We start from the raw sequence: 25301 nt of genomic DNA on the forward strand, positions 1-25301 counted from the left end.
CGCTCTGGCCGATGGGGGGCTAGCGTTGAGCGTGTGTGCGCGCATGCGGGCTGCAGATCCTCCCTTTTCCATCCCGCACCTACAACCCAATTGACAGCCCCACATTTGGGGCTCCCATTCCTCCCTTTGCCCAGTGGAGCTTGTTGAGGCTCCTTTATGGCGCGTTTCCCGGCCGTTCCTTACTTTCCCAAACTCTCCCAGGGAGGTGACTGAGAAACTGAATAAGTGACTGAGAAACTGAATAATCCAGCAGGAAGGAGGGGGCTCCAGCGTGGCGGGAACTGAGTGCCTAGCCCGACTCGAGACTGAGACGGGAGCCGCACCACGCGCTTTCGGACAAGGAGGGTGCTGCGGCCCGGCCCCTGGACAATGGAGAGAGCGGGGCACCCGGGCGCATCAGCAGAACTCATGCCCGGGAAAGGGGCGAGGCCCGGGGGAGAGAGCTCAGCGTAGCTCCATTTGGCAGCTAAAGAAACAGGCGCCCGGGACGGAAATGACTCGCGCCCGGACACGGCGACAGGGAGAGCATGGGAAGTGCTTCCTTCGCCCGGCGGGTTCGAGCGAGTAGCACTTTACTTTCCCTACAGGCGGAGGCGGGCCTTGGTGCGCGGCTGTCCATCTCCGGACCGCCCACCCGGGCACTGGCCCATGCGTCTCCTCCCCCGGAAGCGGTAAGCGAATCAGGCGCGGGGGAAGGGAGAACGTTGCTCCTCGGGCCCCTCCTCCCGATAAGCCTGGAATGTCAAATATTTGTTCGCGGGGCGGGGCGCAACCGCGAGTAACGCTCCTCCCCCTCCCGCCCGGTAGCGCGCCTGCGCCTGGTGGAGGCGGCCCTTCCTCCGGCCACGCCCTTCCAGCCAACTCCCCTAAACCAGTGGCCCTAACCGCCGCATTCCTGAAGCTCCACAGAAGCACGTCGCTTCCTCCTTGGCTCCTGTCTGGGTTCCACTCTTACAGCACAGGGTCACAGCGTCCCCGCCCGGAGGTCTGGGCGCTACTCGGTCTCCTTCTCGCCCTTCCTGGCGACCTCATCTGTGCAGCCTCTAGGCCCTTTTTCCTCTTCAGCCTGAGTCTCGACGCCCGCTCTTCCCGGAAGCCACCTTCGCGAGGTGACTGCTCCATTGTGGCGTCTCTGGCAGTCCTGAGCGCTTTCCCACGGAAGACGCGCTTATGCGTGTCCAAGTCGCCGCTGGGTCGTGAACCTGAGGCACGGGTTGGTAGCACAGTGCGGCTCCCCTAAACTACCCCGGATGCCCATCCGGCTGCCCCCATAGCAAGACAACTCCTGCAACTTAGATTCTTTTTATTTTATTTTATTTTTTTAATTTTTATTATTCTTTTCTTTGAGACGGAGTTTTGCTCTTGTTGCCCAGACTGGAGTGCAATGGCGCGATCTCGGCTTACTGCAACCTCCGCCTCCTGGGTTCAAGCGATTCTCCTGCCTCAGCCTCCCAAGTAGCTGGGATTACAGGCGTGCACCACCACGCCTGTATTTTTTTAGTAGAGACGGGGTTTCACCATGTTGATCAGGCTGGATGGTCTCGAACTCCTGACCTCAGGTGATCCACCCGCCTCGGCCTCCCAGTGCTGGGATTACGGGTGTGAGCCACCACGCCTGGCTAATTTTTGTATTTTTTGCAGAGACGGGGTCTCGCCATGTTGACCAGGCTGGTCTCGAACTCCGCCCACCTCGGCCTCCCGAAGGGCTAGAATTATAGGCATGAGCTACCGTGCACTCAGCTCCAACCCTTGGATTCTTCTTTAAAAACCAAATTCGTTTAAATACTGGGCAGGAGGATGGGGTCCTGTTTTGCTGAGATCCCTTACTCATCTTCAGATGAGTCCTTCCAGATCACCCCATTATTACTAAACAACCCACACTCCTGACCCCAACCGACCCTCATTGCTTTCTGCCCCCCAACCCCCCAACTTAACCAACTTATAACACGATTTATTAATCGTGTATTGTCTCCCCGCTCCATCATCCTATCCTCGAAGATAGAGGCTTACCCCCAACGCCTGTCACTGAATGAATGAACTGTTGTCTAAGGCTAGCTTCTTCTGCCACAGGGTATTTCAGCAATGGTAAGACACAGGCCTTTGCAGTAGGGTCTCATCTGTGCCCTTTCCTCCTCTCCAGCCCTGCCCCTTCTCTATCTAGGGCTCCAGCTCTTCCTCCAGAATTTTTTTTTTTTTTTTTTTTTTTTTTTTTGAGACAGAGTCTCGCTCTGTCCCCCAGGCTGGAGTGCAATGGCATGATCCCGGCTCACTGCAACCTCCGCCTCCTGGGTTGATGCGATTCCTCTGCCTCTGCCTCAGCCTCCCGAGTAGCTGGGACTACAGGCGCGCGCCACCATGCCGGGTTAATTTTTGTATTTTTAATAAAGATGGGATTTCCCCATATTGAACAGGCTGGTCTCGAACTCCTGACCTCGTGATCCGCCCGCCTCGGCCTCCCAAAGTGTTGGGATTACAGGCATGAGCCACCGCTCCCGGCCTTCCTCCAGATTTTCTACCTTCCGCAGGGGTCCCTTCTGTAGTTTGAGATTTCTGTACTTCTCTAAAAATTGTCCCCCACCCCCACCCGACTCCTCGCTCCCCTGGGGTTCATGAATTAATGAATAGGAGATTGGTACGGCAGAGAGGTAAGCAAGGCCCCGGCGGCCCAGGCCGCCTGAGGTCAGCCGCCTTTCTCAAAACCGCGTGCCAGATATTTGGAAGAAAGAACTGGGTTCCGTGGGCCTCATACTCGCGAAATTTTACCCTCACCTTGGCCCTCAGGCCTGCCTGGGCTGCACTCCTAAAGGCAGCCGGCGCTGTTGCTTCGGGGACATGAAAGCCCGGGCAGATACAGGGTGGGAGGCGGGAAGCGTGGCGGGTCTCCTGGAACCTCCAGGGCGTCTAGGAGTGGTGCGAAAACGCCCTCCCTCCTTCCCTTCGCTACCAAGAAAGATCTCGCAGTGGAAGAGGATTCGACGCTGGGGATCACCGCGGAGATCCACACTCGCCTGCCCAGACCCGTCCCCGCTCTCAGCGACCCTCCTTATGTCCCGGGCCACCCCACTAGCCAGCGCGTTGGGCCCCACCTCCCGGGTTGGGATCCCCGCACCTGTGCGGAGTGGCTGCCGAGCACCCGCCAGAGGGCGCGCTGACTCCGTTGCCAGAACCAGGGGGGCAGGGGCGTGCGCCCGAGGTCGAGCAAAGCACCAGTACAGTGGTGAAAAGGGGGTCCCCTAGATGCCCCCATCAGGCCAATACCCTTTGGCTTTGTTTTTATTTTATTTTATTTTAATTTTATTTTGAGACGGAGTTTTGGTCTCGTCTCCCAGGCTGGAGTGCAATGGCGCGATTTCGGCCCACTGCAACTTCCGCCTCCCGGGTTCAAGCCGTTCTCCTGCCTCAGCCTCCTGAGTAGCTGGGATTACAAGTGCTCGCCACCACGCCCGGCTAATTTTTGTATTTTTAGTAGAGACGGGGTTTCACCATGTTAGCCAGGCAGATCTCAAACTCCTGACCTCAAGTGATCTGCCTGCCTCGGCCTCCCAAAGTGCAGGGATTAGAGGCGTGAGCCACTGCGCCTGGCCTATTTTATTTTGTTTTATTTTATTTTAATTTTTTTGAGACAGAGTCTTGCTCTGTCGCCCAGGCTGGAGTGCAGTGGCACGATTTTGGCTCTCTGCAACCTCCGCCTCCCGGGTTCAAGCGATTCTCCTGCCTCAGCCTCCTGAGTAGTGGGATTACAGGCACGCAACACCACGCCTAGCTAATTTTTGTATTTCTAGTACAGATAGGGTTTCACCATGTTGGTCAGCCTGGTCTCGAACTCCTGACCTCGTGATCCGCCCGCCTCTGCCTCCCAAAGTGCTGGGATTACAGGCGTGAGCCACCACGCCCGGCTTATTTTATTTTTATTTATTTTTGAGACAGAGTCTCATTCTGTCACCCAGGCTGGAGTGCAATGGCACAATCTCGGCTCACTGCAACCTCCACCTCCCAGGTTCAAGTGATTCTTGTGCCTCAGCCTCCTAAGTAGCTGAGATTACAGGCCCACACCACCACGCCTGGCTAATTTTTTGTATTTTTAGTAGAGACAGGGTTTCGCCACATTGCGCAGGCAATATGCCCACCTCGGCCTCCCAAAGTGCTAGGATTACAGGTGTGAGCCACCATGCCCGGCCTTTTATTTTATATTTTATTTTTTAAAATTTTATTGAAACGGAGTTTCCCTCTGTCACCCAGGCTGGAGTGCAGTGGCATGATCTCTGTTCTGGGCCCTTTGCCTCCAGGGTTCTGTTGTGGCTGGATCAGTGTTAGGCATCTCGGGGCTGCAGGGAGACTGGCTGCAGAGGAATGGGGGACTGCTGAGCCATGAGCTTTAGGGAGATTCCACCGGCCTCTAAATGGACTCAGCTCTGGCCACCAAATCAGCCCAAAAGCCCTGAGCTTAGTTTGGTTGCCTCAAGCCCGGGATCCACCTAGTTCAGGTAGGGGAGCTTGGAGCTTAGGCCAGTGAGAGGGAGTGCAAAGGGCCAGGTAGCAGGAGGGGCGAAGGGTGTTGGCTGTGTGCTCACCCAAGGAAGATAGCACAACTAGACTGGCTCCTCAGTCTCTGGATTTATTCTGTTGATGAAAAGAGTCAAACTCTGTAAAATAGTTGGACACTTTTTTTTTTGAGACAAGAGTCTCGTTCTGTCACCCAGGCTAGCATGCAGTGGCGCGATCTCGGCTCGCTGCAAGCTCCGCCTCCCAGGTTCACGCCATTCTCCTGCCTCAGCCTCCCGAGTAGCTGGGACTACAGGCACCTGCCACCATGCCTGGCTAATTTTTCGTATTTTTAGTGGAGACAGGGTTTCATTGTGTTAGCCAGGATGGTCTCGATCTCCTGACCTCATGATCCGCCCGCCTCGGCCTCCCAAAGTGCTGGGATTACAGGTGTGAGCCACCATGCCCGGCCTGGACGCTTTTTTTGGATGGAGTCTTGCTCTGTCTCCCAGGCTGGAGTGCAGTGACATGATCTTGGCTCACTGCAACCTCCGCCTCCCAGGTTCAAGTGATTCTCCTGCCTCAGCCTCCCGAGTAGCTGGGACTACATGTGCCCGCCACCACGGCCAGCTAATTTTTCTATTTTTATAGAGATGGGTTTCGCCTTATTGGCTAGGCTAGTCTCAAACTCCTGACCTCAGGGGATCCACCCACCTCGGCCTCCCAAAGTGTTGGGATTACAGGCGTGAACCACTGCGCCCGGCCCTATTCAGACCTGTGAAAGGTGCTAAACTCTTAATCTCTTCAGGTTTGGGAGGGCCTGGAAGAAAATCTAGCTATGTTAATAGAGATTCTTTACAGATGCAAAATTTCCTCCACAAAGGACAGTTTTGCAGGACCATTTCAAAGTATGGCAAAGAAACATTGTTTTGGAATATTTTGACTTTCTTGTCACCTAATGTTATGCCAGAGTCAGATTGCAAAGTAAGTTCCGATATATAGGATTAAATAAAACCCATCTAATGAGAATTTATGGTTTGTAGGGCAAACCATACAATTTGAGCAAGATAAAAAAAAAAAAATCGGGGCCGGATGTGATGGCTCATACCTGTAATCCCAGCACTTTGGGAGACCTAGGTGGGCGGATCACCTGAGGTCAGGAGTTCAAGACCAGCCTGGCCAACATGGCGAAATCCCGTCTCTACTAAAAAATACAAAAATTAGCTGGGCGTGGTGGCGGGTGCCTGTAATCCCAGCTATTCAGGAGGCTGAGGCAGGAGAATCGCTTGAACCCAGGAGGCAGAGGTTGCAGTGAGCCGGGATCACGCCACTGCTCTCCAGCCTGGGTGACAGAGCAAAACTCTGTCTCAAAAAAAAAAAAAAAAAAAATGGTGTCAGCCTGGCATGTGGAGAACGACCCACAGGAACGAGGGCGTGCATTGGGACATCAGTGACGAGGCTGTTGTGGGAATAGGGTAGTGTGGTTTGGGGAGTGTAGAGCTGGCAAGCCCTTATGACCACCTGAGTTGTGGTTCTGAGAAGCATGGAAGCATCCAGAGCTCAGGATGATGCCAAGTCTGCAGCCTGGGGGATCAGGTGGATGGCAGAGTCATTGTGAAAAGGGAGGACCCTCACTTTCTGACCCTTCTCCACAGTGCCAGCATGGGTCATTGCTGACCAGGCCTTGCCATCCTGCCCCTAATGGCTGTGGTTCCTAACACATGCAGGGCCTGTGGGGTTGAAGCACCAAGGAACCCCTCTTGAGGACAGGGCTACCCTTCCAGGGGCCCATGGTCACCGGATGCTGCTGGGCTGGCAAGACATTTAGACTGTGGCCAGAGTCCAAGGTGGCCCAGCACCTCTTGATCCTTCCCTTCCTCCACATAACCTTTGACTGGACTTCTGCCCGTCCCTAGGCCTGCAGAAGAGTCTCTATGGTCTCCCACGCTGGGTTTTCACCAGATGGGTCTTCACTGATCTTCTGTTGGGTCACGGGTGAAGGTGGGGGAGGCAGGGGCTTTGGGAGTGGGAGTTCTGAGCCAGGGCCTTAGCAGGAGATGGCTGGACCTTAAGAGAGGGTGGGGCTGGTCACAGTGGCACACATCTGTAATCTCAGCACTTTGGGAGGCTGAGGCAGGTGGATCACTTAAGGCCAGGAGTTCAAGACTGGCCTGGGCAACATAGTGAGACCCCAACTCTACAAAAAATAAAAAACTAGCTCAGCTTGGGGGTGTACACTTGTAGTCCCAGCTACTCAGGAGGCTGAGGTGGGAAGGATTGCTTGAGCCTGAGAGGTCAAGGATGCAGTGAGCCGTGATTGCGCCACTGCACTTGGGTGACAGAGAGACCCTTTCTCAAAAAAAAAGGAAAGAAAAGAAAAAGGGGCCGGGCGCAGTAGCTCACGCCTGTAATCCCAGCACTTTGGGAGGCCGAGGCAGGTGGATCACCTGAGGTTGGGAGTTCAAGACCAGCCTGACTAACATGGAGAAACCCAGTCTCTACTAAAAATACAAAATTAGCCAGGGTGGTGGCGCATGCCTGCAATCCCAGCTACTCGGGAGGCTGAGGCAGGAGAATTGCTTGAACCCGGGAGACGGAGGTTACGGTGAGCCAAGATTGCACCATTGCACTCCAGCCTGGGCAACAAGAGCGAAACTCTGTCTCAAAAAAAAAAAAAAAAAAAAGAAAAAGAAAAAGAAAAAAGAAAGAGGGAGGGTGGTGGTAGCCCAGTCACCAACATGTTTCACTATAAGAACTCGAGAAGGGCAGGGCAAGATAGTGGCTTCATAGCCAGGTCAGCTGCTTACCAAGAAGAAGGAAGGAAGGGGCAGGACAAATTTCTTGGGACCAGGTGGGATGACCAGGGTGCAGCTGCCCCTTCGAAGGGGTGGGTGTGTGGAGGATCAAGACCTCTATTTCCCAAATACTCTCGTCCCTCTATCCCACAGTGACCTATGGTGCTGGCATATAACCAGCTGTCAGGTCTTTGCCCACTCTGTTCGCCCCTGCTTCCTGGCGCAGGGAGTCCATGTCCTCTCTGGTTCCCCAGGTTTGCGAGAGTGGAGGGGGATCACGAGCCCCCGATGCCTCTCCTGCTCTGCAGGGGAACTTGCAGATGGCCCATGGCGCAGGGTCGAGACTCAAGCCCACTCCCAACGCCGCGCCCGAACTGCCCGGACTGGCGGGGTGACGCTGCACTCTGCGCCCCTAAAACGAACAGATTAACCCCTCTCTTGGGAACTGAACGTGCTGACCTGGCCTCTCCCGGTTCCCCCCGCATCTGTAACCCCGGGGCAGAGTTACAGGGGCTGACTGGCCGAACCCAGGTGCCCTCGGGGCAGGGTGTGCTAAGAATTGGTGTGGGGGCTGCACAAAGGTCCTGGTCAGCTCCTGGTCACCTGAGGCCCAAGAACTGTCCGGGACTCACTTCCTCTCTTCTTGCTTTAACCGGGGTCGCTCAGCAGCGGCGAGCGCTGCACCCCTTATCCTCTCCCGGTCTTGTCCGTTCCAGATCCTCCAGGTCAGGGGGTCGCCAAGTGAGAGCTGCGCAGCGTGGATTTCGGGTACCCAGGGCTGGGCGGGGTACAGCAGCGGCGAGCTGGGTTCCCGGGTGGGCGACTGACAGCCCGGAGCCAGGCGATACCTCGATCCATCGATGCGCTCGGCGCTCAGCGTGGTCCAGGAAGCAGGGGGTTGGGCAAGGGCGGGGCGGCGACCTCCGACTGGGAGGGGCGTATATGGCGGCGAGTCCCTATTGGCCAGCCATTTGCGGGAGGCGGGCCCTGATTGGCCGGGGGGATGCGGGGGATGCGGGCGGCGGGGTTAAGCGCGTCGCCACCGCCCCCGCCTAGGCGAGAGCCCAGAGAGCTGAACCTGCATCCCGGACCTGCGGCGACCGTCGTACACCATGGGCCTCCACCTCCGCCCCTACCGTGTGGGGCTGCTCCCGGATGGCCTCCTGTTCCTCTTGCTGCTGCTAATGCTGCTCGCGGACCCAGCGCTCCTGGCCGGACGTCACCCCCCAGTGGTGCTGGGTGAGGCACGGGTCTCGTGGTGGATCTGTCGGTCGGGCGGGACGGGCCGCGGGCGGGGCTGCCTTCCTGGTCTGCTTCTGTTCCAGTCACGAAATGGGGGAGCGTATTGGTATCTGTCTTGTCACTTAGGTGATCTAGATCTGCCGGCTCACCTCCCGCCATGCTGGGCGCGGGTGTGGTCAGCTCCCCACCTCCTGTCCTGGTAGAAAATGGGGGTGAGTGGGAGAGTTACCATCTGGTTATTCATAGTTCCACCTGTCCGCATCATTCCCAAGCCTTGCCTCCCCTTATCCCATTTTTAAGCTGGAAAGACAGGTACTTCAGCCCCACTCCTGAGGGATGGTGGGGGTGTGTAGAGTGGCTCCTGAGTTGACTTCTGCATCGACCTGGGCCTGGCTAGGAGGCTGTCACCCTCGACCCCTCCAATGCCACATATGCCAGAAGGCATTGCTGAAAGGAACCTCCTTAGGGAAAGGATTGCTGTCCTAGCTGGCCACCAACTCCCACAACTTATCAGATGTGTGGCATTGCCTGAGGGAAAAGGCCTAAGGGAAACTGAAGACAACTGAAGTCAGGGGAAAGGGTTGGGACAATGGCCATGAACCTGTGTCAGGCAACATGCTTGTACTCTTACCCTGCCACACATGCTTGGACTAGACTATGTGGAGGCTCGGTGACCTCCCCTGCCCACCCCGCTCCTTGATCACAACCCTGGCAACTCTACAACGGCCACTGTATTTCCTTGCAGGGATGGGCAGGGATGAGACCTCTGTCTGGGGGGCCTTGGGTGCCTCATTGAGGCCGTCACTCCCATCCAGAGTTGGTGTGTCCGTGGCCAGCCAGGATTCCTGAAAGCAGAGGCATCTGAGGCATGAATTACACGTGGAGTCTAGTGCAGCATGATCTCCATGCTCTTTCTGCTGAGAGTACTTTAAATGGGGACGATGCAAATCACAGAAGGGTAGAGTTGGCAGGTAGGGTGGTGCCAGGCAGGCCCCACCAGGAGTTCCTAGCCAGGAAAAGCTCCAGGGGGATACTAGGCCCAGGTTCACCATGGGATTTGGGCAGACTTGGCCCTGCCTCCCCAAAGCTTGCAGGATAGGAATAACAGTGATCCCCAGAGAGGAAGTCTGTGTGGGGCAAGCACAGAGAATCCACCAACCCAGCCTGGATGGGTGGGTGTCAAGTAAGGCTTCCTGGAGTATATAGCTGGAGCTAAGGCCAGGAGAGAGTAATGGGTCGGGGAGAGACGTGAGCATCTCAGGCTGCCTGGGATCGAGTCACAGGAGGAGTGGACTGCACAGGACTTGTGACTGGTTGGGTCATCTGAACTTTATCTTGAGGGCCTCAGGGAGTCCTGGGTTGGCCTGCAGAGTTCTAAGTCTGAGGGGCGTGGCATTAGGAAGCATGTGGTCTGTGGCACACAAAATGGCACACAGCCATTTTGCCTGGATTGATGCTAACCGCACTCATCAATTCAGTCAGTCTGTTTATCCTTGGTCACAGCAGAAGAGCCTCAGACCCCACCCAGAATCACAGAGCAGCAGGAGTCCTAACATGCCCAGCTTCTCAGGGAGTGAGGCTGCTGGCCTTAGCCCTGGGAGACCTCACGGTGGGCAGTTGGATAAGCAGCTCCTGGGCACAGAGCAGGGATCTGACCTTGACTGTCAGAAGATCAGAATCCTCTACGGGTGGATCCTGAAATGGTGGTGGAGGAAAGAGAGACCAGCGATGTGATACAGAAGACCCTGGGCAAGGGGAAGGGACCATAGGCAAGGCCATTTCCACCTCTTGCAGCCTCAGTCTCCCCATCTGTTAAGTGGAAATAGTAAGGCTGTCCCCTCCCAGTGTTACTTGAGGTGAAAGGCATGTGGATGGCTCTTTTCCTAGTTCCAGGCGCAGATGGGCTCAGGAAGTGGCCACTGCTATTTTTAGGGGCCACACAGCCTGACCAGGGTAAGGAGCATCTGAGCAAAGCAGATCTGGTGACTTCCTCTTTTACCATTTCCCCTTTGGTAGAGACAGTGACCAGGGTCTCTGCCCTGCCCTGCCCAGTCCACAGGCATGTCATCCAGAGGCTGTCATGACAGGGACTCCTTCCCTCTGCACCCATACCATGAAGGGAGGTGAAGGCATGTGCCGCCCCTGCCTCTCATGGCACCCTGAAGACACTGGGATGGTGCCCAGGGAGGGCACACCCTGTTCAGGGTGGATTTACGGTCAGTTCCCAGTGAATGTCCAGGAGAGCCAAGTGCTGGTTTTTCACTCAATGATCATGGACCCTAAACGGGGATGTGTTTGGGAAGTGGCGAGAGCATGGCATGTGGGGGCAGGTGAGGCCCGAAAGGTCAATGGGAGTAACGAGACTGTGAAGGGCTTTGACGCAGTGGGGAGGGATTTGGGTGTCACCAGGGCCCCAGAGTTCTGAGTACACTGAATAGGATGGCTGGGATGGAGAGAAGTCACCCTAGGGCCTGGACTGTGGTGATAATGGTGCTGGTTCAGGGTGGCTGTTTCCAATACGGGCTCCCAGCCATGCTAGGGCCCTCCAGATGATCTGCTCTCTGGCACCTTACTGGACTCTGGCCTTTAGTAAGGCCTGGGCCCTTGGTAGGCTGGCGGGTGCCAATGTAAGTTTCTCTCAGCTGTGTTTCTGTTCATTTCCCTCCCACCAGCCTGTCCTGCATACTTTGTCTGGTTGAATTTTAGCTGAGTGGCCCAGGGCTCTGTTCTGTTTCCTTCTTCCTCTCTCAGGGCGAACAGGGCCCTGTCTTCTATGTAGCCTGGGATAGCTATGGGTGGAAGACTTTTGGGTTCAAGCCTCCAGGGTATATATCTTTTTTTTTTTTTGAGACCGGGTCTTGCTCTGTCACCCAGGCTGGAGGGCAATGGCACGATTTTGGCTCACTGCAACCTCTGCCTCCCGAGTTCAAGCAATTCTCCTGTCTTAGCCTCCTGAGTAGCTGGGATTACAGGTGTGTGCCACCACACCAAGGTAATTTTTTGTATTTTTAGTAGAGATGGGCTTTCACCACATTGGCCAAGCTGGTCTTGAACTCCTGACCGCAAGTGATCCACTCACCTCGGCCTCCCAAAGTGCTGGGATTACAGGCATGAGCCCCTGCGCCCTGCCTCGAAGGTATATATCTAATGACAGGGCCTTGGCCAAACTTTGGAGGTTCTGGAATGCAAAGGGGTCTCCAAGCCCCTCCTCCCAGGCAGAGCTCCCATCGGGGTCCATTAACCATAGAAACCATGTGTAGAGGTGTGTCTGTGTTTGCTGGGGGTGATTCAGATCAAGATCTCATTTAACAGATACGGAAACTGAGGCCTAGTGTGGGGAGTGACTTCACCCTGAACCCCCTTCCAATAATCTGAATGGCCCAGGAGGATGTTCCAGTGAAAATCCAGGAGACTTACTTTATCTGGAGTTGGAGACAATGTTAGGGCCCTTCCCCAAACATGTCAGGCCTCTCCCAAGCCCCCCACAGGCATCTCTGCACCACACAGCAGTAGCAGCTTTTCTGCACAAAGATGGTTCCCTGGCCTTTGGGTCAAGGTCCCTGCTCTCTGAATTTCCTGCCACCAGCACTGTGCTTTAATTTGAGATGTGGAACTGCACAGGTCTGCCATATTATCTGTGGCTCTTCAGGGGGTCTGCTGCAGACATCAAAGTTCTTGGGAGTCTTGAACCTGCCGGGCTGAGGGCTCACACATGTCCTGTGCCCCCTGCAGTCCCTGGTGATTTGGGTAACCAACTGGAAGCCAAGCTGGACAAGCCGACAGTGGTGCACTACCTCTGCTCCAAGAAGACCGAAAGCTACTTCACAATCTGGCTGAACCTGGAACTGCTGCTGCCTGTCATCATTGACTGCTGGATTGACAATATCAGGTGGGGGCTGGGGCACACAGAGGGGGGTGCTGCTCACCAACAGTGCCTGAGAGGCCTCCAGAGTCTGTTCCTTCTATCCTCATCTCGAGGTCACTGACCTCTCTCCTTCCCCAGGTCCTCGGTCTGGTCTGGTCTGGTTGGCACCACCTCTGCACTCCCAGGCAGAACTAACTTTCCCTTCCTGCTGCCCTTGTTCCTCTACTCTCCAGCCCTGGCCTCTCATGCCTACACACAATTTTTTTTTTCTTTTATTTTGGGATGGAGTCTTGCTGTGTCACTCAGGCTGGCGCCATCTCAGCTCACTGCAACCTCCGTCTCCCAGGTTCAAGCGATTCTTGTGCCTCAGCCTCCCAAGTAGCTGGGATTACAGGTGCCCGCCACCATGCCTGGCTAATTTTTTGTATTTTTAGTGGAGATGGTGTTTCACCATGTTGGCCATGCTGGTCTTGAACTCCTGAGCTCAAGTGTTCTGCCCACGTTGGACTCCCAAAGTGCTGGGATTACAGGCATGAGCCACCACGCCTGCCTACACAAAATTTCTGTGTCCCAGCCCCTATTCAGAGCCTTGGCATGGCCCCCACCCCTTTCCTTGTCTGTGCCTCGGCCTCCCCTACCTCTCCAGCTGCTTATTCTTCTTGGGACATGCCATGTCTTTGTACCTGCTGTTCTTTTGGCCTGGAATCTATTTCTATACCCTTTGCCTGATAAATGGCTTCCATTCACTTTTTTTTTTTTTTTTTTTTGGAGACGGAGTTTTGCTCTTATTGCCCAGGCTGGAGTGCAATGGCGCGATCTCGGCTCACAACTCTTTTTTTTTTTTTAACTTGTATTTTTTGAGACAGAGTCTTGCTCTGTCGCCCAGGCTGGGTGCAGTGGCGCTATCTCGGCTCACTGCAAGCTCTGCCTCCCGGGTTCACGCCATTCTTCTGCCTCAGCCTCCCGAGTAGCTGGGACCACAGGCGCCCGCCACAGTGCCCGGCTAATTTTTTGTATTTTTTAGTAGAGACAGGGTTTCACCGTGTTAGCCAGGATGGTCTCCATCTACTGACCTTGTGATCCGCCTGCCTCAGCCTCCCAAAGTGCTGGGATTACAGGCGTAAGCCACCACGCCCAGCCCCATTCACTCTTTAAAACATGACCCTAGGCCAGGCACGGTGGCTCTGCTATAATCCCATCACTTTGGGAGGCTGAGGCAGTCAGATCACCTGAGCTCAGGAGTTGAAGACCAGCCTGGGCAACTTGGTGAAACCCCATCTCTACCAAAAATACAAAAAAATTAGCTGGGCATGGTGGCATGCACCTGTAGTCCCAGCTACTTAGGGGGCTGAGGCAGGAGAATTGCTTGAGCCAGGGAAGCAGAGGTTGCTGTGAGCAGACCACTGTACCCAGCCTGGGTGGCAGAGCAAGACCCTGTCTCAAAACAACAAAAACTTGACCCTGGTCCCTTTGTGACATGTCCCTTTTGACTCCCCAGAGCAGTTTGCCTCTCCTCCCAGGCCCCATGCTTGCTTCCTCTAAACATCATCACGTGCCCGAATTTGTCTGCAGGCATGTTTCCCCAAATTGCACAGGCACTGTACATTTTATATACTTTCTTTCAGTTAGTCTTACAGCAACCCCATTTTGAAATAGGTGCTGTTTTCTTTTTCACCAGTGTTACTTGCCAACAGGTGGTTTTTAAACCTGCTTTACAACTGCAAAATCTGGAGGCTCAATGAGGTTACAAAATCGACTGTGCTCACTCAGCTAATAAGTGGTAGAATCAGAATTCAAACCCAGAATGTGTGGCGTTGAGCTGAGGTTCCCTCCCAGGCTGAGTTCCGTGAAGGGAGGGAGTGTGTGTCTGTTTTATCCTTATAGCAGTAGAACCAGAAACACAGTTGGCGCCCGATAAATGTTTGAGCTGAATGGAGTCTCCCAAATTAAAAGTTTTTCCTGGTCGGGTGCGGTGGCTCATGCCTGTAATCCCAGCACTTTGGGAGGCTGAGGTGGGCAGATCATGAGGTCAGGAGTTCGAGACTAGCCCGGCCAACACAGTGAAACCCTGTCTCTACTAAAAATGCAAAAATTAAGGCCGGGCATGGTGGCTCACGCCTGTAATCCCAGCTAGTCAGGAGGCTGAGGCAGGAGAAACGCTTGAACCCGGGTGGTGGAAGTTGCAGTGAGCTGAGATCGTGCCATTGTACTCCAGCCCAGGTGACAGTACAAGACTCCATCTCAAAAAAAAAAAAAAAAAAAAAGAAAATACAAAAATACAAAAATTAGCTGGGCGTGGTGGCACACGCCCGTGATCCCAGCTACTCGGGAGGCTGAGACAGGAGAATCACTTGAACCTGGGAGGCAGAGGTTGCAGTGAGCAGAGATCGGGGCACTACACTCTAGCCTGGGTGACAGAGCGAGACTGTCTCAAAAAAAAAAAAAAAAAAAAAAAAGTTTTTTCCCAGAGACCCGCTAGCTGCTCCTCCAGGTGCCCTGGCCTGCCGGCTGTTTGTGATGCCCGTTTTGATGACTCCTTCCTCCTCTGTGTGTTGTGTGACCGGGGTTATTTCTGGGCTGTTGATGTGCATTTCTATTTTTATACTGGGGACACAGCCTCAGGTGCTGCCAGTTGGAGGTGCCAGCTGATACCAAGAGGGGCCTGTCTGCCTTCACTGCTTCTCTGACCCGTTTAGATTTTCACCCAGCGCAGAACTGCTTTGGCTTTCCAGAACAGTTTTCTGCATTTTGCTGTTTGATAATTTATTTTTAGTAGCAACAAGCTACTTTGCTGTGTGGTCATTGGGATAATCTACAAATTGCCCTGGAGAGAATGGGCCTCCAGGACCTGTTATCTGGGTCAGTTGTGGGGATCCTGTCAGCTTCAGTGGCTGATATCTAAGTGGGCAAGTGGGACTCAGGACCACCAGAAACTCCAGATTCCTGTGTTTTGGGGGCACATTTGCTTCTTCAGTGTGTGGCGAGGCCAGAGCAAGGTTCCCGGCCTCGCACAGAGGCACAAGGCTTTTCTCCTGGTATAAGGTGTCTCCCCTGGCCCATCACCCTGTTCCTGTCATTTCTTCAGGCCTTGACAACCCTCTTCCCACAGGAGATGGTGCAGCAGCTGTGTACTGAGCCCTGAGGCGGGGTCTGTCCTGTCTGGTTCTGTTTGGCACTGCAGCTACAGAAACTATGAGATGACGTGTGTGGTGTTAGAAGCTGCTGAGTCTGTGGTAATTTATTACACAGTTCTAGAAAACTAATAGGCTGGGTGCGGTGGCTCACACCTATAATCCCAGCACTTTGGGAGGCTAAGGCAGGAGGATCGCTTGAGCCCAGGAGTTTGAGACCAGCATGAGCACATAGTGTGGCCCTGTCCCTACAAAATAAATAAACAAATAAATAAATAAATTAGCCAGACCTGGTGGTGCCTGCCTAGCTGTTCAGGAGGGTGAGGTAAGAGGATCACTTGAGCCCAAGAGGTTATGGCTACAGTGAGCTATGATCTCCTCACTGTGCTGCAGCCTGGGCAACAGAGTGAGACCCTGTCTCAAAAAAGAAGAAGAAAGAAAAGTAAGAAAGGGCTGTTAGGGATCTTAAGTCAGTAGCTGGTGGTCCATGTCCTATGTCATGGCGCTTAGGAATTTGCTGGGCAAGCCCTGAGCCTTGTGTTGATACACAAGCCCTGAGTCTGACAGTTGATACAGCCCTGGGGTACTGGGAGGTCATAGGAGCATGGTTCATTCCCTTCCTCCATGGAGGATGTGTTTGGAGGTTGGCTGGCTGCTGTGTCCAATGCGCAGAGGAAGTGGGACCCAATTATACCTACCTGGGGCCACACAAGGCCTTCCTCCTGTCTCTCCCCACCAGCTCCCATCATTTCTCTGGGCCTTGCTCCTTCTCCTACCTGCCTACCCACCCATACAGCAGCCCTGAGGCATGGTGCCTTTCTAGGGTTTGTTTTTGTTTGTTTGTTTGTTTTTTTGAGACAGAGTTTCGCTCTTATTGCCCAGGCTGGAGTGCAGTGGCGCAATCTCGGCTCACTACACCTCTGCCTCCCAGGCTCAAGCACTTCTCCTGCCTCAGACTCCCGATAACTGGGATTACAGGTACACGTCACCATGCCTGGTTAATTTTTGTGTTTTTAGTAGAGATGGGGTTTCACCCTGTTGGCCAGGCTGGTCTCGAACTCCTAACCTCAAGTGATCCACGTGCCTCAGCCTTCCAAAGTGCTGAGATTATAGGCGTGAGCCCCTGTGCCTGGCCTAGTGTGGGTTTTTTTTGTTTTTTTTTTTGAGACAGGGTCTTACTTTGCTGCCCAGGCTGGTGTGCAGTGGCATGATCACGGCTCACTGCAGCCTCAATATCCCAGGTGCAAGTCATCCTCCTGCCTCAGCCTTCCAAGTAGCTGGGACCACAGGCCTGCACCACCATGCCTGGCTAATTTTTTATTTTTAGTAGCAACAAGGCCTCACTGTATTGCCCAGGCTGGCCTTGAACTCCTGGCCTCAAGCATTCCTCCCACCTTGGCCTTGCAAATTGTTGGAACTACAGGTGTCAGCCACTGCACCCGGCCCCTGTCTGGTTCTGTTGTGTACTGCACTCACCACCTCCTTCACCTGGGATACGTTGGGCTGGCAGGAGCTGGATGCAAGGAGATGGAGCGATGGAAAGCTGAAAGAGGGTAGACTGCCTCTTGGGGTCCAGTGTGAAGTTCACGGCAGAATCAGGACTGGTACTTCCTTCTCCCAACCAGGTCCAAGACCCTCATTCTAGAGTAGGGTCACGGGGGAGAGGGGAATGTTGCTTTGACAGGGGTTCTGGGGTCAGTGTTTGGAGTAAGTATGCCTTGGTGGGGTCCTCATTTGGATGTAATTACTCTGATCTGTGCTTTTTATTTTTATTTATTTATTTATTTTATTTTATTTTTTTTTGAGACAGAGTCTTGCTCTGTCACCCAGGCTGGAGTGCAATGGTGTGATCTCAGCTCACTACAACCTCCACGTCACAGGTTCAAGCGATTCTCCTGCCTCAGCCTCCTGAGTAGCTGGGATTACAGTCGCCTGCCACGACACCCGGCTGATTTTGTATCTTTAGTAGAGGTGGGGTTTCGCCATGTTTGTCAGGCTGGTCTCAAACTCCTCACCCAGGTGACCTGCCAGCCTCAGCCTCCCAAAGTGCTGGGATTAACAGGCGTGAGCCACTGCACCTGGGCAATTTTTGTATTTTTAGTAGAGACGGGGTTTCACCACATTGGCCAGGCTGGTTTCAAACTCCTGACCTCAAGTGATCCTCCCACCTCAGCCTCCCTAAGTGCTGGGATTACAGGTGATCTGTGCTTTATCAACCTGCTTGGTTACTTTTCGGTCTCTCCTATCCATCTGACCAAACCTGGGCATGAGAAGGGAGTATGACTCAGGACATGATGCACTGTTGGGACACACCAAGCTCAGTGTCCCCTCCGGGTCACTGGCTCAATATCCTCTCACAACAGGCTGGTTTACAACAAAACATCCAGGGCCACCCAGTTTCCTGATGGTGTGGATGTACGTGTCCCTGGCTTTGGGAAGACCTTCTCACTGGAGTTCCTGGACCCCAGCAAAAGCAGCGTGGGTATGTAGCCCTTACTCAAGGCCTCCGGGAGCTGGGATGGGGGTTCTGCCGGACTGGAGCTGGAGCTGGAGGAACTCTGCTGGTTTGTAGGGACAGCCTGTGAGCTGTCTCTGATCAGCGTGGGCACAGAGCCCTGTAGCATTCTTCCAGGGACCTGCTAGCTGTCACAGTCTCCATGCTGGGCATAGTGTAGGTGGCCGGCACTAGCTGTATCTTTTCTTATCCTCTGTATTTCTGTCTACAGGTTCCTATTTCCACACCATGGTGGAGAGCCTTGTGGGCTGGGGCTACACACGGGGTGAGGATGTCCGAGGGGCTCCCTATGACTGGCGCCGAGCCCCAAGTAAGCAGGCACTCTCATTCCCTCCCTGAAGTCTCGGGAGGTAGGGGTGAGGTGATCATGGGCACCACAGGCCTTGGGCTCTCCCCTTGTCCTTGGCTGTCTCCTGTCCCTGGGCCTCTGGCATCCAGTCTAGTGGTCACAGCCACCACCTTTGGTCAGTCTTATCCTGTCCTCCATTTCCCACCCTGGGACCTCTGGGCCTGTGAGCCCTGGGGAGAAATATAAGGCTTCCTCCCTTCATGGAAGGCGGGGGGACCCAGACCACTCTGTTTGAATGTGAGCACCCTCCCCTCCCCCTCTCGTCTTGTGTCTGGCCTGAGAAAAGCTCAGTGGTTCCGGCTCCAGGACCCTTCCCACCTGACCCCTGCCTGGCTCTGGCCTGCAGATGAAAACGGGCCCTACTTCCTGGCCCTCCGCGAGATGATCGAGGAGATGTACCAGCTGTATGGGGGCCCCGTGGTGCTGGTTGCCCACAGTATGGGCAACATGTACACGCTCTACTTTCTGCAGCGGCAGCCGCAGGCCTGGAAGGACAAGTATATCCGGGCCTTCGTGTCACTGGGTGCGCCCTGGGGGGGCGTGGCCAAGACCCTGCGCGTCCTGGCTTCAGGTAAGACCCTACCTGGCCCAGCGTGGGGGGCTGTTGCCAGGAATTCTGCCCTCTCTTCCCTTCCGAAGTGTCCTCCTGGGCCAGCATGCCTCGTGTCTGTCCCACGGTGTGTGGGGTCTATGCAAATCTACCCCTAAAAGTCCAAAGAAGAAAGAGGCTGACAAATCTAGTTTCTCAGAGAAAAACATTTAATAGGGACATACGAATAGAAGCCACATCTGTGTCTCAGGTGGTGGCAAGACAAGATGGTGGATCCCCACACTATTAGCCCCCAGACCCAGAGCTTATATTCTGTAGGGAAAGGGCGACTCCGATGCGATGTGTTGAACATTGAAGGATGATAACACAGAGGCTGTTTTGGTTTATGGTAAGTACGTGCACAAGAAACAGTAGATAAAGTGGAAATCTCAGTGGCCTTCCTGGATCTGGGGTTAATCAGAAGCCAACATGGTGGATTAGTATCCAAAATGGAGTTGCTTTGGTCTCCACAATGACTATTCTCTTGGGTCAGCCCTCTTTTTTTTTTAATTTTTATTTTTTGAGACAGAGTCTGGTTCTGTCACCCAGACTGGAATGCAGTGGTGCAATCTTGTCTCACTGCAACCTCTGCCTCCCGGGTTCAAGCGATTCTGCCTCAGCCTCCTGAGTAGCTGGGATTACAGGTGCCCGCCACCATGCCTGGCTAAGTTTTGTGTTTTAGTAGAGATGAGGTTTCATCATGTTGGCCAGGCTGGTCTTGAACTCCTGACCTCAGATGATCCACTCGCTTCGGCCTCCCAAAGTGCTGGGATTACAAGTGTGAGCCACTGTGCCTGGCCATCCCTCCCTCTTACCCCCATCCTTACTTCTTCATCCCCACCTTCACCGCAGAGGAGGAAGGCTAGAGCATTTTTTTTTTTTTTTTTTTTTTTTTGGAGGCAGGGTCTTTCTCACTCTGCCATCCAGGTTGGAGGGCAGTAGCGTGATTTTGGTTCATGCAACCTCCACTTTCCAGGTTCAAGTGATTCTCCTGCCTCAGCCTCCTGGGTAACTGGGACTACAGGCGCGTACCACCACACCCGGCTAATTTTTGTATTTTTAGTAGAGACTGGGTTTCACTATGTTGGCCGGGCTAGTCTCTAACTCCTGACCTCAAGTCAGGAGGATCTGCCTGCCTCAGCCTCCCAAAGTGCTGGGATTACAAGCATGAACCACCGCACCCGGCCAGATTTTTTTGTATTTTTAGTAGAGATGGGGTTTCACCATTTTGGTCAGGCTGGTCTTGAACTCCTGACCTCAAATGATCTGCCCACCTTGACCTCCCAAAGTTCTGGGATTACAAGGATGAGCCACTGCACCTGGCCTCTAGACTACAGTTTTTTATTTATGAGTTGCGCCTCCATCTGTGGGCAGCACGGAGCCTCTGTAGGCAACACAGGGAGGAAGCAGGTGCAGATCTGGCTGGGCCTGCTTGCCTGGCAATTGGGAAAGCCACCCCTTTTGTGGCTCCTCCCCCGTCTTTTCATGACTGTTGCAGCTCACCAGCTGCAGCTGTAGAGTAGAGCTTCCTCCTCTAGAAGGGAGCTTTCCTCCCTCTGCTAGGACTTGGGGGAGGCTTATGGACCCTCACTTTGGGAGCTATGAGCCAGGGCTGTGCCAAGCATCTCATGAGCTCAAGTGCCTGCCACTGCTTGACCTGCTTGGTCTACTGGCATTGTGATTGGGTCAGGCCCAGTGACTCTGAATTGGCTGGAAGACACTCAGATTTAGTGAGGACTCATTATAGCCACCACTTCGGTCTAGCCTGGGCCTGGAGGGACGGATGTGGGCATACCCTGAGTTTAGACAGGTAGCCCCGGCCCCTTTCAGAGTTTCTCTGTGAGTCCCCTTAGAGCTTTGTTTCAAAGGCTGGGAAGCTGTTCTGTCCTGCCTTGGCAGTCCAGGACTGGGGGTATGGTGCGGGGAGGTGGAAGTCTGTGCACCCCTAGGGGCTTTCCTTGCCTCAGGGGTCCCCCAGCCAGGCCACAGCAGGCAGAGCTGAGGCCCTACAGTCAGTCTGAGAGGCTCCCTGCTTTCAGATACAGGGTGGGGTGATGGGTGACCATGGATCCTGAACAGGTCAGAGGCCCCTGTTCCCAAGTTGCAGCTTTTACTTCCTGGAGGCCTCCCTGACTGCCGGGTGTTTGTGTTGTTCACATTCCTGTGTACAGGGACTCCACCTCCATCTGCAGCCTCCCCTCGTGCCCTGTCTCCAGCACGCCTGGCTGCCCAGGTCAGCGCACATGCAAGTGGGTGGAATGAGGCCACGGCTGGCTGAACGCTGGCCTGAGCTTAGGAAAAGAAAAACTGGTACACAGTTCAGTGTCATAAAAGGGAAAGCAGAACATGTCATCTCCAAGTTGCCAACCTGCTGACTCACTTTAGACTAGGTCAGTGCCCACAGGCCTGATCAGCACTTGGAGGATGGTAGAGTTTACAGGCAAGGAAGCATCATAAATCACCCTGTGGGTATGTGCCGCCTTACTCCCTGGTGAGGAAAGCAAAAGAAACAAAACATAGCTTGGATGTGTGGTTCCCAGATGTAGCAAAAATAAAGAGAAACAATAAAAGCCCAGGCAAGCAAACTGGGCAACATAGCAAGACCCCATCTGTATAAAAAGTGGAAACATTTTTAGCCCAGGCGTGGTGGGACGTGCTTGTAGTTCCAGCTATGCAGGAGGCTGACATAGGAGGATCACTTGAACCCAGGAGGTGGAGGTTGTAGTGAGCCAAGACTGTACCACTGCACTCCAGCCTGGGTGACAGAATGAGACCCTACTTCAAAAAAAAAAAAAAAGGAAAAATTTGCCAGGCATGAGGCATGGTGGCGCATACCTGTAGTCCCAGCTACTCCGAAGGCTGAGGCGGGAGGATTGGTTGAGCCTGAGAGGTTGAGGCTGCTGTGAGCCGTGATCATGCCATTATACTCCAGCCTGGGCAACAGAGTGAGACCCTGTCTCAAAAAGAAAAAAAAAGAGCCAAGGCAGGGATGGGAGTCACAGTGATTACAATGATGATAACCGGGTAGAGATGCGGGACTGTGGACTGGGCCCCTGGCTGGGGTCTGGCAGGGGCCTGGTGGTGAACATGCTGCCCAACCAGCTGGCATTCCTAAGCACAGACTGACCAGAGCCTTCTCCCTGCAGGAGACAACAACCGGATCCCAGTCATCGGGCCCCTGAAGATCCGGGAGCAGCAGCGGTCAGCTGTCTCCACCAGCTGGCTGCTGCCCTACAACTACACATGGTCACCTGAGAAGGTGTTCGTGCAGACACCCACAATCAACTACACACTGCGGGACTACCGCAAGTTCTTCCAGGACATCGGCTTTGAAGATGGCTGGCTCATGCGGCAGGACACAGAAGGGCTGGTGGAAGCCACGATGCCACCTGGTGTGCAGCTGCACTGCCTCTATGGCACTGGCGTCCCCACACCAGACTCCTTCTACTATGAGAGCTTCCCTGACCGTGACCCTAAAATCTGCTTTGGTGACGGCGATGGTACTGTGAACTTGAAGAGTGCCCTGCAGTGCCAGGCCTGGCAGAGCCACCAGGAGCACCAAGTGTTGCTGCAGGAGCTGCCAGGCAGCGAGCACATCGAGATGCTGGCCAACGCCACCACCCTGGCCTATCTGAAACGTGTGCTCCTTGGGCCCTGACTCCTGTGCCACAGGACTCCTGTGGCTCGGCCGTGGACCTGCTGTTGGCCTCTGGGGCTGTCATGGCCCACGCGTTTTGCAAAGTTTGTGACTGACCATTCAAGGCCCCGAGTCTTGGACTGTGAAGCATCTGCCATGGGGAAGTGCTGTTTGTTATCCTTTCTCTGTGGCAGTGAAGAAGGAAGAAATGAGAGTCTAGACTCAAGGGACACTGGATGGCAAGAATGCTGCTGATGGTGGAACTGCTGTGACCTCAGGACTGGCTCCACAGGGTGGACTGGCTGGGCCCTGGTCCCAGTCCCTGCCTGGGGCCATGTGTCCCCCCTACTCCTGTGGGCTTTTCATACTTGCCTACTGGGCCCTGGCCCCGCAGCCTTCCTATGAGGGATGTTACTGGGCTGTGGTCCTATACTCAGAGGTCCCAGGGATCGGCTCCTGGCCCCTTGGGTGACCCTTCCCACACACCAGCCACAGATAGGCCTGCCACTGGTCATGGGTAGCTAGAGCTGCTGGCTTCCCTGTGGCTTAGCTGGTGGCCAGCCTGACTGGCTTCCTGGGTGAGCCTAGTAGCTCCTGCAGGCAGGGGCAGTTTGTTGCATTCTTCATGGTTCCCAGGCCCTGGGACATTTCACTCCACTCCTACCTCCCTTACCACCAGGAGCATTCAAGCTCTGGATTGGGCAGCAGATGTGCCCCAAGTCCCGCAGGCTGTGTTCCAGGGGCCCTGATTTCCTCAGATGTGCTGTTGGCCCCAGGACTGAAGCTGCCTCCCTTCACCCTGGGACTGTGGTTCCAAGGATGAGAGCAGGGGTTGGAGCCATGGCCTTCTGGGAACCTATGGAGAAAGGGAATCCAAGGAAGCAGCCAAGGCTGCTCGCAGCTTCCCTGAGCCGCACCTCTTGCTAACCCCACCATCACACTGCCACCCTGCCCTAGGGTCTCACTAGTACCAAGTGGGTCAGCACAGGACTGAGGATGGGGCTCCTATCCACCCTGGCCAGCACCCAGCTTAGTGCTGGGACTAGCCCAGAAACTTGAATGGGACCCTGAGAGAGCCAGGGGTCCCCTGAGGCCCCCCTAGGGGCTTTCTGTCTGCCCCAGGGTGCTCCATGGATCTCCCTGTGGCAGCAGGCATGGAGAGTCAGGGCTGCCTTCATGGCAGTAGGCTCTAAGTGGGTGACTGGCCACAGGCCGAGAAAAGGGTACAGCCTCTAGGTGGGGTTCCCAAAGACGCCTTCAGGCTGGACTGAGCTGCTCTCCCACAGGGTTTCTGTGCAGCTGGATTTTCTCTGTTGCATACATGCCTGGCATCTGTCTCCCCTTGTTCTTGAGTGGCCCCACATGGGGCTCTGAGCAGGCTGTATCTGGATTCTGGCAATAAAAGTACTCTGGATGCTGTAAGGTGCCCTGGCCTACATTCTGCTCTGAGCATGAGGGGAGGGAGGTGGTGGAGGTACAAGGTGGCTAGAGAGGCAGGAAATTAGGGGCTGGGCCTTTACAGGAGCCTTGACAGGTTGTCTCAGCATCAAAGCATGGTTCCTGTGCCCTTCTGTGGACCTCATCCTCCTGTCCTCTCTCCTGGAATCCAGTTCCCTTCCTGGGACTAAGAACCAGAACCTGAAACATTCCTGTGGAAATGGGGTCCTGTCCTCCCCCTGCTCCTGCCTGGTCAGCAGGCCCCACATGCCACCCAGGAGCTGGGAGCAAGGACAGTCCTGCAGGTCACCCTGGCTACACCCTCCTTCCCAGCCTCTGTCCTCCCTCAGCTTGCAAGTGTCAGCATCCTTTGAACCTAGAGTTCTTTTTAGGATGCCACCCTTCTTTGCATCTTCAGCTCATCAGCCTGCCATCTGTACCCCTGGGGAGGTACAGATGAGAGAGATCAAGGGAGGAAAAGAGACTACTAGGCTGAGACTGGTATGGACAAAGACAGAAACAGAGACAGAGCCAGGGAAACATGGATAGGGGATAGGGTCCCAGCCTGAATTTTGTAGTCCAGAGCCCAGCCGGTACCCAGTTCTGTCTTAACTCAGCCCCACAAGCTGGGGCACCAGACTTTGATACACCAGGGGCCACAAGAGGGCGCCCTGAACCCTCTCACTGAACCACCTGTTAGCCAAACCTGGAAGGACGAGGTGACCCAGAGTGGGGGTAAAAATGCCTGTGGTAAAAATACTGGGGTCCAGCTGCAGCTCTGGCCTCAGTAAAAGGATGACAACATGAAAGGGAACTTCACCCCAGGCCCTGCCCAACCTGACTCCCTGCTTGGCCCTGACACCCCCCTACTCATGGCACCCCACTCATCCCTGACCCATTTTAGCTTCACCATCACCCTCAGTTTCATAGCTGCAGAGAGAAAGGGCATGGAATCAGAGGAGGCTTTAGGATCAGCATACTAGGGTTCAAATCTCAGCTCTACTAGCTCCAGCCAAGTTGTCTGGGGAGCCTCCTGACCCTCAGTTTCCTCATCCAAAGAATGGGGACATCTGGGTGCATTGGCTCACGCTTATAGTTCCACCTACTCAGGAGGCTAAGGTGGGAGGATCGCTTGAGCCCAGGAGTTTGAGACCAGCCTGGGCAAGACTTTATCTCTAAAGGTGAAATAGGCCGGGCACCATGGTTCACGCCTGTGAGCCCAGCACTTTGGGAGGCCAAGGAGGGTGGGTCACATGAGG

General features: G+C 54.5%; 1 protein-coding gene across 2 annotated transcripts; it reads left to right on the forward strand.

Moving 5' to 3' along the window:
* The first annotated feature begins 291 nt into the window (after positions 1-291).
* PLA2G15 (phospholipase A2 group XV) lies at positions 292-24027 on the forward strand. Of its 2 annotated transcripts, XM_008967281.6 has the most exons (7): positions 292-671; positions 8334-8516; positions 12252-12408; positions 17879-17997; positions 18242-18340; positions 18726-18950; positions 22115-24027. In XM_008967281.6, exons 2-7 carry the CDS (start codon positions 8390-8392, stop codon positions 22624-22626), a joined length of 1239 nt encoding a protein of 412 aa, XP_008965529.1. In that variant the 5' UTR covers positions 292-671; positions 8334-8389; the 3' UTR covers positions 22627-24027. The 2 variants fall into 2 exon arrangements, with proteins under 2 accessions (XP_008965529.1, XP_034796407.1); XM_034940516.3 differs by lacking the exon at positions 292-671 and having other exon boundaries at positions 8263-8516; positions 18851-18950.
* Positions 24028-25301: the final 1274 nt, after the last annotated feature.

The sequence above is a fragment of the Pan paniscus genome, chromosome 18 (genome assembly GCF_029289425.2).
Source record: "Pan paniscus chromosome 18, NHGRI_mPanPan1-v2.0_pri, whole genome shotgun sequence".
NCBI classification, from domain to species: domain Eukaryota; kingdom Metazoa; phylum Chordata; class Mammalia; order Primates; family Hominidae; genus Pan; species Pan paniscus.

Coding starts and splice junctions, on each gene's coding strand:
- PLA2G15 (XM_008967281.6), top strand. CDS start 8,390: ATGGGCCTCCACCTCCGCCCCTACCGTGTGGGGCTGCTCCCGGATGGC. Junction 17,998..18,241: donor CCCCAGCAAAAGCAGCGTGG/GTATGTAGCCCT, acceptor TTCTGTCTACAG/GTTCCTATTTCCACACCATG. Junction 18,341..18,725: donor TGACTGGCGCCGAGCCCCAA/GTAAGCAGGCAC, acceptor TCTGGCCTGCAG/ATGAAAACGGGCCCTACTTC.